Here is a 17,758-nt window from a genome sequence, read left to right on the forward strand (position 1 = left end):
GCCCAATTTTTTTTACTATATCGATGTGCAGTTGCCAGATGAAAAATTCCACAGGAGCAGTGTGTGGTACCTTGAGAGTTGAGATTAACCTTTTTTGAATTTTCTCAAACTTTTTAGGGAAGAAAAAAATATTACACTCTAGACTGTTAACAAACGTTAGAGCTGCAGTAATTAAGTACTTTGAGGAATGCTCAGGACTTAACAGTAAACAAATGAACAAAAGGGAAAGAATGGTAATTAAATTGTATTAATTGCCAACTACATATTACAATTGTGATACTAAAATGGATAGAAGAAACAAGATTTAAAGGAGGGAAACATGAAGTACTGAAAGTTGGCCAGGATCCTCTGTTTCCCAAAAAAAAAATCTTGAAAAAAATTCTAAAGAATTGCGAAGTCGATAGAATGCAAGAATGTGTTAACAGTACTCCAATCCTAGAATGAATGCAAGAATTAAACAGATATCCGCTTAATCAGGAGGGGGCGACCAGTTGTAGCAACCCTTTCCTATGCGCGACCATAAGGACTCCAGACCCACGACAGAAGCTCCCGAAACCCACATGAGAGCCATGAGAGCCAAACCCGATGGGGAGCAACCCATTGCCATCTTGGCTACCACCCTGGGTGGTCAATCGTCGCTTATTCTATGAAAGGAATTGATCTTTGAATCTAATTAAGTTGCCCTGACAAGGGGAGAAGAAATTGGGGAGTGAGGAGACATCATGTGAGGCGCCATCACAATATCATCGCGCCTTCGGAACGATAAGCTGACCTGAAGATTGCTTGGCCAACACTTCCTCTTGGCATGTTCTTCCACTCCCTTACTTCTCTGAAGCACAAAGCTCTGAATCCTCCACAGCGCGATCTTCAACATCGCATCGTCCATATTCGCAAAGCAAACCCTAAACCAACCAGGCTCTGAGCAATGAAATGACGATCCAGGCGAAACGTTGAGCTTCACTTCATGTATTATGGTTTTCCAAAGAACCATCTCTGCATCAACGGTTGGCTCTTTGAGGAACCTTCTCAAGTCCATCCAGATAAAAAGCCCGGCGTTACTCTTTAGACTACCAATCCCTACTTGTGCAAGCCCCTTGGTGAACATCTCGTGCCTTTTCGCTAGCCTCTCTGCGCTCTCCACTAAGAATTTCCCAACGAAAACATCATCCGACAAAAGTGATCCGATCAGGTGTTGGGTTTGGGTTGAAACTAGCCCAAAACTCGACATTTTTCTAGCACAATTAGTCACTGCATCGTTATAAGAATAAACTATCCCGACCCGGAATCCAGGGAATCCCATGTCCTTTGACAGGCTATAAACAATGTGGATGAGACCGCGGTTACAATTTTGCTGATCCTTTTCCTCGATGATCTCGGCAATGCTGATGAAACCAGGCTGATCGAAGACCGTGGCCGCATATATCTCGTCGCAGATTAGGTGGATGTTTTTTTGGTTGATGAAGGCTACCAGAGTTCTTAGTGTGTCTCTGTCTAGTACTGTTCCTAAAGGGTTTGATGGGTTGGTTATGAGCAGGCCTTTGACTCTGATGTTGGATTCTTTTGCTCTTTGGAATGCTGATTCCAAGGCTTCTTCGGTGATCTTGAAATTGTTCGAGCTTTCGCAGATAATCGGGACTATTTGGGTTCCTGTTCTCCATCTCAAGTCTCTATCAAATCTGCAATACAATTCAGAAAATCCGTTAAGTCGGAAAAATTAGAGAAAATGGGTGCTACGGCGAATCGAATTCTGTTAAAAGTGACTTCCAAAATCATCGAAATTTCAGATTATGATCAGCCCTTATCAGCTTATTTAAGTGGTTTTGTTACAGGAGTATCTAATGCCAAAATCATCGAAATTCCAAAGTCAATAATAATGTTGTTGAAATAATTAGATTAACACCTTGGCAGAAGAACGGAACTTCTAACCCATTTTTCCTAGCATTTTAAATACACTCCTGGCACTGTTAGCGAAAGGCCTCTTGGCCTTTTTATATCACTTTTTCATTGCTCCATTTGTGAATCAAATTCTTGAAAATGTTCTTTCAAGATGTCAATTATAATGTCTCGTGGAAAAGAACAAACTGAGTATTTGATTTGATAGATGCTAATTGGCTACTCATCGAAGTGGTTGAAGATCGATGGGGCCACCCACAAGAGGAAACAAAACAAGGTGGCCCTTGTGCCTCCTCAAAGTGTGTTTTTTCAGTCACCATCTCATATAGAATAATGGAAATTTAATTTTAAATGCCCAATTGCAGGACGTAAGACTTTTTCTGTGGAGGAAAACAATGGTCCTTCTCGAGTCCCCACCAATAATACAACCCAGTCAAAGAGTCTTCTTTTTTCTTTTTTTTTTATAACTGGATATTCGGACCAGCTTGCTCACACCTTGACTAATTTTGGGACTCTAAAGGTAATGACCGGACATAACCCCCAATCGCCCCGAGGTTTGGAATGTTTGACTTCCGGAGGAATGAAACATATGACCTTGTGAAAGAACACTTATTGCTTTCTTAACCAGACATAATCTCCAGTCGCCCCGAAATTTGAAATGTTTAGCTTTCGGGAGAATAAAATATGTGACCTCATGAAGAAACACTTATTGCTTTCTTATAACCACTTGCCAAATCATGTGGTTCCCAGTCAAAGAGTCTTATCCTATTTTTGCTTTTTGTTATTTCCGTTTTAAAATTGTGGAGTTGCAATCCTGACTCCTGAGGTTTAGACAACAGTACGTAAGCAATCTAGTCCCCCTCACCGTAAGTAGGTCTATGGTCCAGATTTCATCTTGGCTCATCCAGATTCGAGTTGTTAGTTGTAGAGATAAAATTTAAATCATTGATAACTGAGATGGACGACTCAAATTGTGATCTACACTCTTGTTGTGCACTTTGAGTGATATAGAAAGCCTAAATGGTCGGCTTGACAAGTTAAGCGTCAACCCAGGCGGTCTTATATTCTCAGGCATAGAGGGTTTTATTTCAACTCCCGCCCTCCCTATCCCTATCCCTATCCCCATCCTTATTCCAATACTACCATTTACTCCTAACAAAGGAGTTGATTTTCTAGTATTAAAAAAAAAAGAATTAAGTGATGGTCTGAGCTTCAAACAAAACAAAACCCTAAAAAAGTAAGAGAAAAATGATGTATTATTTACCCTGGATAATAGGGAGTAGGCACCAAAAATGCATCACCAGGATCAGCTAAACAGAAGGCCAACATTTCATGAGCTCCAGTTGCTCCACCACTCATTACAATGCGGTCGGGGTCGAATCGCACTCTATCTCCTCTCACTTTCCCCATAAACTTCGCCACACCCTGTCAAATTATTCACATTATTATCAAGGTACGTAAATACATTTTCCTGAGAAGTGTTTGTGTTTGTGTTTGAAAACACTGTTTCCTGAGAAGTGTTGTGAATGACTGAATTCCATAAACAGAGGCTCATTGTTTTCATTACCTCTCTAAACACTGGCAATCCATGATAATCCTGAAAAATGGCAATTTCCTTAAACTCATTTGCTCCTTCAGCCGTGCAAATCGACGCTTCCGGGTTATTCACTACCCATTCTTGAACCAAATCAAAGCAAAGCTGCAAGTTAACAAAAACAATCCAAAACAGTTGAGCTAAACGATCTAGGCATCATAATGTGGTTGGCCCATTTTTTGTGTTCATACTGAATTTTTTTATTTTATTTTTCAATATTTGTTACCTCATTTTCTGCAAGGCCCATCTGAATAACCCCATCTGGGTTCTTGGTATGATGATAGGGATCACTATCATAAGCCTTCCATCCGTCGAAATACGGCGACTTTTCGCCGTGCCCGTCGTTTGTTGCCATTTTAGACAGCAAATGGGCATTGTCATTTGAAACGAACCCCATAATCTTGTTGAAGCCTAAAAGAATACTGAGAAATATGCTAGAAGTTGATCAAACTGGTATAAACAGAGAGGGAAATTAGTGATTGGTTTTATAGGGAGAGAATAAGGAGAAGTCTTTTTCAGTAATCGTAATTGCTTGCGTTGAGGCCGGAAATTTGTGCAACAAGTAGAGGAAGTTGGTGACTGCAATCTTTGGGATTGGTTTAATTTTGGGTTATGCTACACATATTATGTATATATAGCGTGAAAGAGGAAAGAAGGTTCCTATGAAGGAAACAAAGTCTCATGGGATGTTTCCTTGAAATTACTGGTGGGATTTTATTAGTTGGCTGCTTTGACCCTTTTAATGTTTTTTTTGAGTTTTTTAAGCACTAACTATTGACTGGATTTGTTCATGCAGCTACTTGGGCTTCACTCAAAGGTAGAAAGATGTTTGGACCAACTCAAAATGTGCATGTTAGTGGCTAGCCGGCCGGAGACAACCGATAGACACTTCGATCTCTAAGTAAGTCCTAGTTCAAGGAAGGGAAGTAGAGTGAGTAAGGACGGCGTGCCTCTCTAAGATCTAGTACGGTATCTTATATACGGAGTTACTTCGGTTGGTCTCCAAGATAGCTCGTGCCTCTCATGACGTCACAAATAACCGCTTCTTGGTTTGACGTTATGCATGATGATCGCTAAATACCATGCTGTTTGGCGGCATGTAGTTAAACCGAGACTGGTCCCACGTGGCCGGACCGAACAACTTGGGGCTGATGTGTTACCGACCCTGCTATACGTGATCTTCCAAGATCTGACCCTGACCCCTTGACCCGCCCGTGAAGCTCTGGTTAGGGCCTAGACCGTCTGGAGGCTGGGCCTATTCCGACGATTTGGATGGATAACCCTCTATCTGGCCCTTTGCATCCCTGCTAGTTTTTTTTGGAATTTGGACCACCCTTGATTTATTTTTATTTATTTATATACATTTCTCTGTCTCTCTCTGTTTCTTTTTTGTACTATTGCCATCCCAAATGCCAATTAAGATGGAAGCATCATTAAACCATCTAGCTATGTACTACTACTACAACGCTCACAAAAACTCGCCCGAATTCAAAATCATTAGTTAAGATTCAAGTGAATCTCAACCACCGATTTCTAAATGCCGATAAAGTTTTCTGCGAAATTTATGGGACCGAGACTTTTCTTTCCAGCAGTGATCAATTTCATCTACTGAACTGAAATTCTGATTTTTGTGCATATGCTTTTAATTTCCAATACTGTTACCAAACCTCGTGGGGCTGCTCAACTGACTTTCAACCAAAGATCCCAATACTCCACTACATTAAACAAAAACAGCACTCATGGTGGCCCTCATTATCAGTCAAAAACCCAATCAAAGTTGTTATTCTCTCCTCTTCTCTACCATAACACTAGATATGTCTGAATTTTCTAGGTTATATCTGACTTTCACTATAGTTATCACAAATCTAGAATATTCAACCCAAATATTGGGCCCTGGCTTTGAAAATGTGCCACCCAAAAATATTGGACCAGAAAACCCAATAGCTATCAGGATCTTTTTCTTACGGTACTAGAGAGCTTATTCGCGTATTAGTTGAAGTTATCAATTGGGCAAACTTTCAGCACCGAAACCCCATGCCAACATTTCATTCAATGTTTGAGAGAGTTAAGTGTTCAACGAAAGGAGGAGGAAAGAATTGTTTACCTCAACAATTTTTCATTGGCGATGAGAGTTGAATCTGCGACTTTTGGGGAGCTATCTCATTCATTACTATAGTAGACCTTTTTCTATTCTCTTTTTCCGCAATGCCATTTACTTTTTCTTCAAAAGTTTCGATTGAAGTCTTCATACTGTGGTGGCGATTTATTGCATGATAGTATGAGAAAACTCATTTTGAGTCTTAGATTTGAAATTGAATAACAATTCCATTCCAAATGCACCACCATCAATTTCTGACTTTCATTTGAGGTTAAAGCAAGAATTCCATTTCAAACCCTAACTTTATATCTTGGTCAAAATTCTTGCCACGTACATTATCAATTCAAATCTCTCGCTCGTCCATCCTTAGAGACTCAAAAAACCACACCATTAACTCCACGTTTGATTTTTAGCACGGCCCAAATATTTGGACATTAATTATTACTGGGATTGAGGATCTGTAGGGCAGGGATGCACTATAATGGTGTAGTGCGTGATCTGAGCCATTCGTATCGACAATCAATGGTTTAGTTTTCATCTCAGCTACTGAGCTTTCCATTTCTGAGATGAAATGTGGACCAATGATTGACGAGACGGACAGCTCGGATCGAGTACTACACCCCTGTAATGCAACCCTCCTGCCCCCCATTATGACCAAGTTGTTTAGACACTAATAATCATCTCAAACATAATCTACTTAATTCCACGGGTTGAGATTTTCGCACATATGGTCTGTTTGTTAGGGCTCAAAGAGACCCAAATATACCATAGCCACTCAAACTCGCTGAGTCAAAACTTGTCCACGCTTAAGTTCAAATTTGTGTCAAGCTATTTTGCCATCTCTAAACAATTTTCTGGCTCCGCCACTAATTGAGGGATCTTTTGACCCCAAACATCTGTTTCGTGTTCAATGCACTTTTAGTAGCACAATGACATGAGAATCAAAATATACAAACCTTGAGGCAAGATTCTGCAACTAAAACTGTATTAGAGTAGTGGAGCGAGGTTGCCATCTCGGAGATGTAATAGATCTTGTGCACACTTTTCTCGAGAGATTTCATCTTCTTTTCTTAATTTTGGATAATGTAGAGTGTCTCGGGTTAGCTTTCAAAAAATCACACGCTGGGACGCTTTGTGGGGGGGGGGGGGGGGGGGGGGGGGGTGGGGGTGCTTCTCGTGATTGAATTCTTTCTGGGCTTTGTAACATGTCATGTGCATGATGTTCTGAATTACATCAGATGATACATGTGGGTGTAAGCATGCACGTTTGGTTCGGACAAGAGCCTATGTCGTAAGGCAACGAGGTTTGGTTGCATCATGTGGCCAATTAATTTGACCACATTTTTTTCTACCCAAAAGAGGGCAAAATGGGTGTCTCAAATTTGCCAGATTTGACGTCAACAATGTGGCCGTGTGGGTGGCTCTTGCCTATGTTTTTAATCCTAGACCAAGGAGTCAGCAGACTGACTCACCAACCATGACCATCCAAGCATTCTCTCACATTAATCGAGATCTTCTCACGTGATGATCTCGCACCACGTTATGATCTCGCATGGTCTCAATGTGATGTAAGACTAATTTTTGATTTAGTCACTGTGGTGGCCCACATATGTGATGTAAGACTAATTTTTGATTTAGTCACTGTGGTGGCCCACATATTTTATATGGCACATATTGATTATGAGTTTAATAAGTTTCTTCATATCTTTATTTAATTCTATTGGTCAAATAGAGATGTTGTTTCCTAAATACGCTATACTTTGATGGTAAGTTAGTATCAATGTGGGTTCTATCAAATTAACGTGATATACTAAGAGGCTAGAAAATAAGGCAAGAAAAAGAAACCTGCTTTCCACCTAGGGCTTAATGATTGCTCTAGCAATATTATGGCTGGTTCAATTAATCACTGGATCGCTCAAGTTCCGCATAAATGGATCCGGGTACGCCGTTTTTGATTCTATGATGTTCCGCTTAATGATTGTATATGTGATGATCATGATAGTTCTAGATCCTAGCATAAACGCAGGGTGTTAATTATCTAACATCATTAAGAATAAAACTTACATGTGACTCAAAATGTAACTAAACAGGTCTCATTAATTCGACGGTCTGAATCACTCATTTCTTGAACCTTGACGTTTTTATCAGTCGGATATCGACAAAGTCTTGATCGAATCATCATACTTGTACGAAGAAATATCAACGGTCAAAATCTAACCATCTGATTTTCTTTTGACCGATATGTTTTGCTGATCAGATTGACGAAATACTACTATTTGATCGATCTAATTTTTAGCATGACCGATAAACACATCTACGTACAATTCCAAGATTGGGTCAACCATGTGGGTGGCTCTTGTTATGTTTCATTCATAAACCTTTGGATTGGCTGGGTCAGGTCAGCACCTGCGAACCATTCAAATTTCAAGCCATTCTTTCTCAGCATCCAATCAAAGCCGCCGTGTCTGGCACCCATTTCTTTTTGCCTATTTGAAACTTTGTTGTTCTTGTCAAATGAAGAGGTCATACGTGTTGCTGTTGCTGTTCCAACACGCGCAAGGGAATAGGACTACCAGTCCTTTGAAAAGATGACACATGACATTGACTCTTAACAAAACCATTGTCCAAATTTGTATTGGTCATTAGATAATTTGTCCTTTTAGCTCCGCTCCTTGACCACCGACGTGGTAGTCTGGGTGGTTGCAGGGCCGGCCCTGGGTATAGGCTCAGGCAATCGCTTTGGGCCTTTAGTTTTCGGTCCAATTACAAGGCTTCCAAATGGCGAAATATATTACATAGTAATTATGTAGAATATCTAGCTAATAGGCGACTGTGATATGGTGGTAAGATATGTTTGTTTTAAGGTCATGCATTTGAGACATGCTTCATAAGCTTTTTTGAGCGGATGGATTTGAACTTAATTTGTACGAAAATTTGTTTCAAAATAAAAGTGCTAAGAATTGAACTCGTGATATAGGCACAAAAGACATATTTCAATCATTGTGCCACTGGAACACAATGAGATCAACATCTTATGTCGAAAAACAAATATATATAGACAAATATAAGAGGTTCCATTTTCAAACCTCGCTTTGGGCCTTCAAAAATTCAAGGCTGGGCCTAAGTAGTTGAGGCAGCAGGTTAAGAGCCTTCCCCTCTTCCACTGGTCACAGGTTCAAGACCTGGGGCCAGATGGTTGGTAGAGCGGACCTTGTGTTTAACTTGTCTTTTGATGGGGTTTTGGTGACAGCTTCGCAACGTGGTGGTCGATTAATATTTTCTCCCCGGCAAGATCAGCTATTGCTTAAATCCAAACATTCAGGGCCGGTGGGTATGGTCACGCCCAGCGGTTAACTACCCAGGCCACCCTTTTGTGAATCAAAAAAAGCTTTGTTCCCTGGTATTCCTTCCTGTTAATTTCGAGCAACTAATTTGGATCATTAGCAACTCAATTCATTTGTGCTGCTAAAATCCCAATTCTACAGTTCATAAAGAAGGTGACCACATACCAATTGGTCTAGTCTGGTTGGCTAGTCTTCACATTTTTTCCAGTAGGACCCCACGCTTCTGCTATCAATCTCGCTCAACACTTTCGCTCTCAATCCTTATTCTCACGAATTTACTAATTTGAGATGTTTTTACTCTTGTGCTTACTCCGAGGCAAGCGCTTTAAGAGACTTGTGTCTTGATAACTCTCCACTCGAAGATCAAGTAACACTTTGGTTGCTGAGTTAGGCTTAATTCTACGATCGTGATTACGTGTTGTCAGAGTCTGTCTTCATACTACATTAGAATCTCACTTGTCAAAATTTCACAGCTTGACATGAAATTTCAGATGTTTGGCGTGGCCGGTCGGTCCTTGAGGTTGGGAAAAACACTGTTTTCACTTGCACAAATGTGAAGCAGAGAGAGAGAGAGAGAGAGAGAGAGAGAGAGAGAGAGAGAGAGAGAGATCTCAGATCAGCAACAAAATGTTGGATACACTGTAAAATCACCACTTTATTACCCATCATCCAAAAGAGACACAAGTAGATTCCAACACCAAAAATACTGCATTTCAACTATGAATACGACAGTAGCAATGAGACTCCGTTAAAATACCCATTGCATTCTGTATATATTCAACTGTATGAAAGAACAATCAATTGGGTTCCTCATAAGCTGTATAAATACAACAGTAACAAGGACAGTATTTTCTGTCTTAGAGATTTATGTTTGGAAATGGCCAATCTCCTACTTCTTCATAAGAAGAACAACAGTATGTGCTGCGATACTCCTGTTTTCCCCAAGGCTGTCGACCTTCTCATGAGTTTTCGCTTTCAAGTTCACAACAGAAGGGTCTGCGCCAAGAAGGTTCGACAAATTTGCCCTGATAGCCTCCTTGTGCGGGCTCAGCTTCGGCCTTTGAAGAATCAAAGTGGCATCTAAGTTTCCGAGCTCATAGCCTGCCTCATGCATCAGTCTCACCTGATATGGACCAAAAATTGCAGAGGATGAGCGAGTTAAATAGAAAGTATAATCAACTCAAGCCTATTACCATTACGATATCGAGAAACCAATACAATCTCTATAGCAACAAACTTGAGAAACTCTAATTGACATTGTTCCAGATAAAAGATTGAAGATATGAAGCCCAAGAGAAAAGTCACACGAACAAAAATGAAATAAAATCCAATAATAGGTCGATATCCCATATTTCTATACTAGAGTTTGCCCATGCCTTCAAGCACAACGCAATGAGTTTTGAAAACAACTAAAATGAATTGTGAAACTATTGACCACCCTCGCTCTCTTTTTTTTTTTGGCAATGAAATTTTATTGCTTTCTATCTTTCCATAACAAAATAGAGTTGGAATAGGAAAGGTTAGAGAAGATTGAAAATAGGATTTTCCAGCCTTAGGACTCTTCTCAGCCATAGGATTTATGAGGGATAAGTTTGGGCCATTAGATTTATGTACATAGGATTCAAATACTGAGCTGTTTTATTATATAGATATTTGTCATGAGTGAAAGCTCCTAATCTTTCTTCCATTCTTTCCTCTTTTCTTCGTAACTTCTCCGACTTCAGTCTGTGATAAGCTAGGTGCATCGTATAGTAAGATAGATATCCTGTTCTTTCTTTTCCCGTTCGCTAATCTTCCTATTTGAATTCAGAGAAGATTGGTTTGCCTGAATCACGTAGTCTTGTAGTCGGCATTCTGGTCAGCCTTCCCACCAGAATCAAATGAAGAATAAACCTAGGAAACTGCATTGATGTTAATCAGATGTTAGAGAACGGAACTAAAATTGAAGGTTTTGGACAGCATGCTTAGTCAAATTTTTGAAGTCCTATCATTTCATTCCCACTTGACAACTGATGGAGAAGAAGTCAAATTTGTCTAGTTAAACATGTTCACCTAACGCATCATATTCCACATGGGTTTGACAAAGGACTTGCGGGAAGCCTTTTGCACCAACCTAAGGAACGCAAAACTCGGCTTGGATCAAGGATGGGCTCTTGCGCACACAAGGGAATTGCCTTTTCTTCGGTTTCCTACTCCGCACGCAAGGAGTGCCACCCACAGGAATTCTTCGATCTTTCTTTCTTGGATTTTTTTGTCTTTCTGGAGAATCCATGTCTGTCATGTTCCACTAAATAAAACCAAATTCCCACATGTCCGTGTCGTTTTTATGTCAGAGACCAGAAGGTATAAGAAATTGTCCTTGGATCTCGAGTTGGCCTTAACAGCAATGACTGCTCATTTAAGCCTTCAACAAGGTGGAAATTTCTATTTTTGACTAATTCACAATCCATGTGGTAGAGCAATTTGCAGAAAAATAGTTGCTTATTAATATTATGCTTTACATCAAGCATATCTGCCAAATTTTCGTTTAGGTCCTCAAATAGCCTGGTTCAAAAAAGGCCAAGTTCAACAACCAAACCAAACCAACCTAATCTATAGAAGCTGCGGAACATCCAGGTTCTATTTCTTTCTCAATTTCCAAGAGTGTCCATCCGCCTTCTCTTACCATTCCCTCTTTCTCAATTTCGATGTGCGTCTTTCCCCCTTCTCTTACCACTCCCCCTTGTTTCCACCCCTCTTACATCCAAATACCTCAAAGCTGGTTTTTGGCAAACCATTTTCTCCCAGATCAATCAAACAGACTAAAGTTTCATTAACACATCCAAATCTAAGAACATCGAAACAAAGTAGCTTTATCCATTGGCTAGCAAATGGTAACTTATTTTTGCCTTATGTTGTAACGGTGGTACTTCTCAGAAACACAACTGCCATTTAATTTCAAAACCACAAGAAGAAAACAAAGTAGCGAAAACAAATGACAGAAGCAACAGTTAAAGCCAATGCTAAAACTTTGAGGTCCATAATATATCAATCAAACATTAAGAACAGAATAGCCAACAAATGAGACTAAAGGCAATTAGTTGATAAACTCACAGCTTCCTTGATGAAAACAGACGATGCTGCACCTTTCCACTTGGGATCATTGTCTGGGAAGATCTGCCCAACGTCCGGAAGCCCTAAAGCACCCAAAATTGCATCTACAACACAATGAAGCAACACATCTCCTGCAAACCCCAAATTAACAACGAACTTAGTTTGGATGGATGGGGAGCTTCAGGTTCTATTTAACCAAACTAAAACAGGTTTCTATAATTGGTTTGTGAAACAACTGTGAAAGATGGATTAAAGGTAGAAGAAATGCATTTTATAAAAACCTCGTATGCTTTTGTTAAACTTCAACACCGAATCTTGTCATTTGAACTCCATCTCTATCCACATGGATCCTACCTGTTGGGTTTGTAAAGCCTCATTTCAGTCTTGATTTGCCACTTCCCTAACAGATGTGTTGTAAAATGTCCAATGCACATGGTCCGCTCGGTAAACATGGGGCCCGCACATCGGATGGTTCTGGACACATCTGTATCCGGATCTATGCACAGACTCCTATGTCCGTAGTATCTTTTATTACAGTAATTGGTGATGTGAACCTAGGGAACATGCAATAAGCAGCCGATATAATCAACACTCGTACTTCATTTTATGAGTAGAGAAAACTGGTGCGAGGTGTGGATTCCTTAGTTACACCACTAGGAAACCACAAAACAATCTTTGTTCTTTTTCTACTACCGTTGTTTTCTTTATTGTTTTCCGCGCATTGTGCATTTTGGTTTGCTGTAACACTTTTCAATTAAGAGAAAGGGAAAATAAGGGACTGAGCTTTTTCACAACATCTCACCAAAATAAAGAAATTGGGTGAGAAACAAAGACGGACCAACCATAAAATTCATCTTTTTCCATCAATTCGCGTACTTTCTCAACTCGTTTAGCTATCCAAATGAGCAATAGAACTCTAAGAGCGACTTTCCCTTTTTATTTTCTTGAATTACAGCGAGACTAAGGTGAATTTTTCCTTCATTCCGCATCCATGTTGATACATAGTAGCATCCTCCTAGTGTTTTCCTTCTTCTGAATACACCCTGGCATTAGCCTCCATCAGAGTAGAAATTGGCTTTGGGATTTGTAGGGCCAGTTCCATTCACCCAATCACTGCCTCATATTCAGCCTCGTTGTTGGAGCATCCTGAACGGAGTGAGGAAGACACCTTACTTGGCTAGCCCTCCCTTGGGCAGCTACCTTAACTCAACCTGAAACAGCTCTAGCTCAAGGGGCTGCTCCAACTTCACTGACTCTGTCCTGACCTTAAGATGCTAATCCATGTTCCACACGGCCAAGGAAGCATCGTTTTTTAATCTCATTATGACTTGGTCGTTCGGAAGAGATTCTTTCTCGATCAGAATAGTGGAATAAGGCACTACAAGAAAGAGAGAGACTCCTTTTTGGTGACCGAATCAGAGAGGTTCTTACAGCTTTCTCTTCTCTCCAGCACTCTCGGAGAACCGGAGATCCTCAAACCTGATTAAAAGATCTCAATCGAAGTGCCGGGGCGAATAGCGAAGCTTCTCACCCTCTTTTTTTTTTGTTATTCAAGCAAACAGATAGGATTCTCAATTCTTCTGATTACCCCCTTTCTAACAATCCATTTTCAGTCATCCAAACAACGGATAAAGATTCTCATTTCATTTCATTCCCACACTTTCCAACGACCCAAAGGGGGCTATCAAGTTGACCACTTGGCTAAGGGGTTGGCCGAGTGGTTAAGGCCTAGGACTTATGGGTCTACTCCCTCCTCCGGTATTAGGTTCGAAACCTCTTAGATGCTATCAACGCCTTTCGGGCCAATCCATACAGAGCATTTGCTCTTGCTTTAAGTGGAGCCCCGCCAGTGGTGAGGTTTATTGTTGTGCTGAACATAAAATTGAGAATATAACAAATCAACAAGCGATAAATGAAACACAAGGATATACGTGGTTCCGCTCAAGCACAAAACAAGAACATAATCCACAAGAAAAAGAGCAAGAGGATTCACTATAAACAGGAAGAGAAACAAAGAACCGGCTATACCCGTAACTCTACTTGAAGCACCAAACAGACACCTAGGGACAAATCTCTGGTGGAAACCAAAAGGGAGACACAAAACATTTGGTGGAACTCTAAGAGATGAACAAAACTCTAATATCTAAACCCCTTGAACAAAAAATCATAACCCTAGAACCCCAAGGTCTCTATTTATAGGAAATCACTAAATAAACCTAAACCGAATACGAATAGGAATCTTAGTCAATTTAGGAATTCTAGTCAATTTCCAACATTTATGGTCCTATAATTAGTCGAGATGTGCATAAACTAGTCCAGACACTTAGTTATAAAAATTGAAAAAAAATAAGCAGGCTGCAAAAATAATCACACACAGTGATTTTATTATTGTTTTTTTACCGTCGGAGTGAGCTTCGCAGCCATTTTCGAAAGGAATATCGATGCCCCCGATTATGAGAGGGTACCCAGGCTCCAGCCTGTGGAGATAGAACCCGTGTCCCACCCGGAACGGCAGAGACTTCGACGGAGTGGCACTGGTAGTCGTCTGTCGCTCATTTTCGAACCGCGTCAGCAGTCACTGCCGCCGCCGCCGCCGCTGACGGCGGAGGAGCTCTGAAGGATGAGCGGAGGTGCGAGGAGAGAGATAAGAGAGGGGGAGCGAGTGAGTGTGTTGAAGTGTTCCTATTTGAAAACACAGTTTCCTGAAGAGTGGGTCGCCCTAACCAGAGCTTCACGGGCGGGTTGAGGCGTCGGGGCAAGATCTTGGATAGTTGGATGTCCACGTGTATAGTAGGGTCAGCGACAAATCAGCACCAAGTTGTTCGGTCCGGTCACGTGTGACCAGTCTTGGTTCAGCTACATGGCTCAGTCATCTGCCGCCAAATAGCATGACAGTCAATGTCGTCATGAATAACGTCAAATCAAGAATTGATTATTTGTGACGTCATGAGAGACACGAGCTATCTTAGAGACCAACTGAAGTAACTCTATATATAAGGTACAGTACTAATTACTAAATCTAGAGAGATACGCCGCCTTTATTTACTCTACTTCCCTTCCTTGAATTAGGACTTACTTATTGATCGAAGTGTCTTATCGGTTGTCTCCGGCCAGCTAGTCACTAATGTGGTTCCCTATTTTGCAAAATTAGGTTGGGCCGTATCTAACTCAATGGATACAAGAGACGAGATACAACTGGAACACTACCCCACGTGGGACCATCTTCACAAGTAATTTCAAAAACATTTAAGGTCAAAGCAGCCAACTAAAATCGCACGAGTAATTTCAATTTTCAAGGAAGACCAATGAATCTTGTTTTCCTTCGTAGGAATCTTCTTTCCTCACTCAACCACTTGCGTATGCATGCGTATATTAAGAGAGAAACTCGCCGTGAATAAGTTATTCACGGTTATTCACGGCTCTCAGGATAATCTTCTTTCCTTTCCTCTTGTCACACTTTAACCAAAACCACTTGCCTATATAATATGTAAGCTCCAGCCATATCCCATAACCAATCCCAAAGATAAGCTGTCTCCAACTTCCTCTAACTGTTGCACAAATTTCCAGACTTAACGCAAGCAACTACGATTCCTGAAAAAGACTTCTCCTTCTCTCTATAAATCACTTCTTTCCCTCTCTCTGTTTCTCTCTGTCTATAACAATCTCAAACTCTAGCATCTTCAGGATTTGTTTCTGGCACAAGAAGATTATGGTGTTCGTTTCAAACGTACAACAATGCCCAATTGCTGTCTGAAATGGCAACAAACGACGGACACGGCGAAAATTCGTTGTATATCGACGGATGGAAGGCTTATGATAGCGATCCCTATCATCCTACCAAGAACGCAAATGGAGTTATTTAGCTGGGCCTTGCAGAAAAATGAGGTAACAAATATTGGAAAATAAAAAATTCCGGTTTGAATACAAAAAATGGGCCGACCACATTATGATGCCCAGATCATTTAGTTGAACTGTGTTGAATTGTTTTTGTTAACTTTCAGCTTTGCTTTGATTTGATTCAAGAATGGGTAGTGAATAATCCAAATGCACGGCTGAAGGAGCAAATGAGTTTAAGGAAATTGCCATTTTTTTAGGATTATATCATGGATTGCAAGTGTTCAAAAATGTAACGAAAACGACGAGGCTCTGAGTTTAGGACCCTATTTATCCATAGAGTCTCAAACTCAGAACCTCATCGTTTTTCTTACCTTTCTGAACTCTGGCAATCCATGATAATCCTGAAAAATGGCAATTTCCTTAAACTCATTTGCTCCTTCAGCCGTGCAAATAGATGCTTTCAGGTTATCCACTACCCATTCTTGAATCAAATCAAAGCAAAGCTGCATGTTAACAAAAACAATTCAACACAGTTCAGCTAAACGATCTAGGCATCATAATGTGGTCGGCACATTTTTTGTATTCAAACTGAATTTTTTTGGGAGAAAGTCCACTTTAACCCCCTGTGGTTATCACCATGTACGGATACCCCTCTCATGGTTCAAAACTGATCACATAACCTACCTGTGATTTTGAAAATGTGCGAATAGATCTCATGCTTCATGTTTTTCATCTATATTAATGGACACAATATTAAAAGACTGATATACCCTCGTCATGTCTCTTGATCATTCTTCTTTTTTATATCTAACCACACCATACCCTATACCAAAAATTGAATCCAAACCGTTGATATTGTAAATTTTGACAAGTACTACATCTATGCCAAAATTCAAGTCAATCAAAAAATGAAAAGCTCATGGTCGAATCGATTTTGTTATGAAATTAAAATTTCAAATTTGAATTTACTAAAAATTAGATCACTGGGTTATTGATACCTGATCGAGATGATTTTTTATAGAAATACTCTATTCTTTATTTAATACATTGTGAACAACTTAGATTATATTTTAGAGGCGTGTGAGATACACATCCGTTAATATGGATGGAAAACATGACGGCAGGGGGTCTATCCGCACATTTTCAAAACTACAAGTAAGTTATGTGGTCAGTTTTGAACCATGAAGGGAGTATCCACACATGGCGATAACCACATAGGGTGAAAGTAGACTTTGCCATTTTTTTTTATTTTCCAAAAGTTGTTAATTACCTCATTTTCTGCAAGGCCCATCTGAATAGCCCCATTTGGCATCATTTTCCAGTTGGACACTAGGACCCTGCGCTTCTACCCTCAAATCTTATCCCCGACATTGCTATCTTATCCCCGACATTGCTACCCTCAAATCTTATTCTTGCGAATTTACTAATTTGAGATGTTTTTACTCTTATCCCCGACATTGCTATCTTATCCCCGACATTGCTACCCTCAAATCTTATCCCCGACATTGCTACCCTCAAATCTTATTCTTGCGAATTTACTAATTTGAGATGTTTTTACTCTTGTGCTTACTCTGAGGCAAGCGCGTTAAGAGACTTATGTCTTGATAACTCTCAACTCAAAGATCAAGTAACACGTAGCTTTGGTTGCTGAGTTAGGCTTAATTCTACGATCGTGGTTCCGTGTTCTCAGACTTGCTCATACTGTCTGTCTTCATACTACATTAGAATCTCTTACCCATCGAAATTTCAAAGCTTGACATGGAATTTCAGATGTTTGGCATGGCCGTGCAGTCCTTGAGGTTGGGAAATACACTGTTTGCACTTGCACAAATGTGGAGAGAGAGAGAGAGAGAGAGAGAGAGAGAGAGAGAGAGATCAGGTCAGCAACAAAATGTTGGA

At 40.3% G+C, this 17,758-nt stretch overlaps 2 protein-coding genes across 2 annotated transcripts; both read right to left on the reverse strand.

The window, feature by feature from the left end:
• Positions 1–228: 228 nt before the first annotated feature.
• On the reverse strand, positions 229–4,107 carry LOC131314874 (1-aminocyclopropane-1-carboxylate synthase-like). The gene is made up of 4 exons (XM_058343789.1): positions 3,714–4,107; positions 3,461–3,592; positions 3,158–3,318; positions 229–1,676 (listed from the first exon to the last, which is right to left on the reverse strand). The coding sequence occupies exons 1-4, from the start codon at positions 3,882–3,884 to the stop codon at positions 674–676; spliced, it is 1,467 nt and encodes a 488-aa protein (XP_058199772.1). The 5' UTR covers positions 3,885–4,107; the 3' UTR covers positions 229–673.
• Positions 4,108–9,676: 5,569 nt separating this feature from the next.
• Positions 9,677–14,588, reverse strand: LOC131314887 (2-C-methyl-D-erythritol 2,4-cyclodiphosphate synthase, chloroplastic-like; the record flags this gene model as incomplete). The annotated part of the gene is made up of 3 exons (XM_058343810.1): positions 9,677–10,052; positions 12,023–12,153; positions 14,423–14,588. Coding segments are annotated over 3 exons (531 nt in total), but the record flags the coding sequence as incomplete, so codon positions are not given.
• Between the last annotated feature and the right edge of the window lie 3,170 nt (positions 14,589–17,758).

The sequence above is a fragment of the Rhododendron vialii genome, chromosome 2a (assembly GCF_030253575.1).
Source record: "Rhododendron vialii isolate Sample 1 chromosome 2a, ASM3025357v1".
Taxonomy (NCBI): Eukaryota; Viridiplantae; Streptophyta; class Magnoliopsida; order Ericales; family Ericaceae; genus Rhododendron; species Rhododendron vialii.

Excerpts from the sequence above, each read along its gene's own strand:
- LOC131314874 (XM_058343789.1), bottom strand. The coding sequence starts at position 3,884 with ATGGGGTTCGTTTCAAATGACAATGCCCATTTGCTGTCTAAAATGGCA. Across the intron at positions 3,319-3,460 it reads GATTGCCAGTGTTTAGAGAG|GGTGTGGCGAAGTTTATGGG; the intron begins GTAATGAAAACA and ends ATAATTTGACAG. Across the intron at positions 1,677-3,157 it reads CCTACTCCCTATTATCCAGG|ATTTGATAGAGACTTGAGAT; the intron begins GTAAATAATACA and ends ATTGTATTGCAG.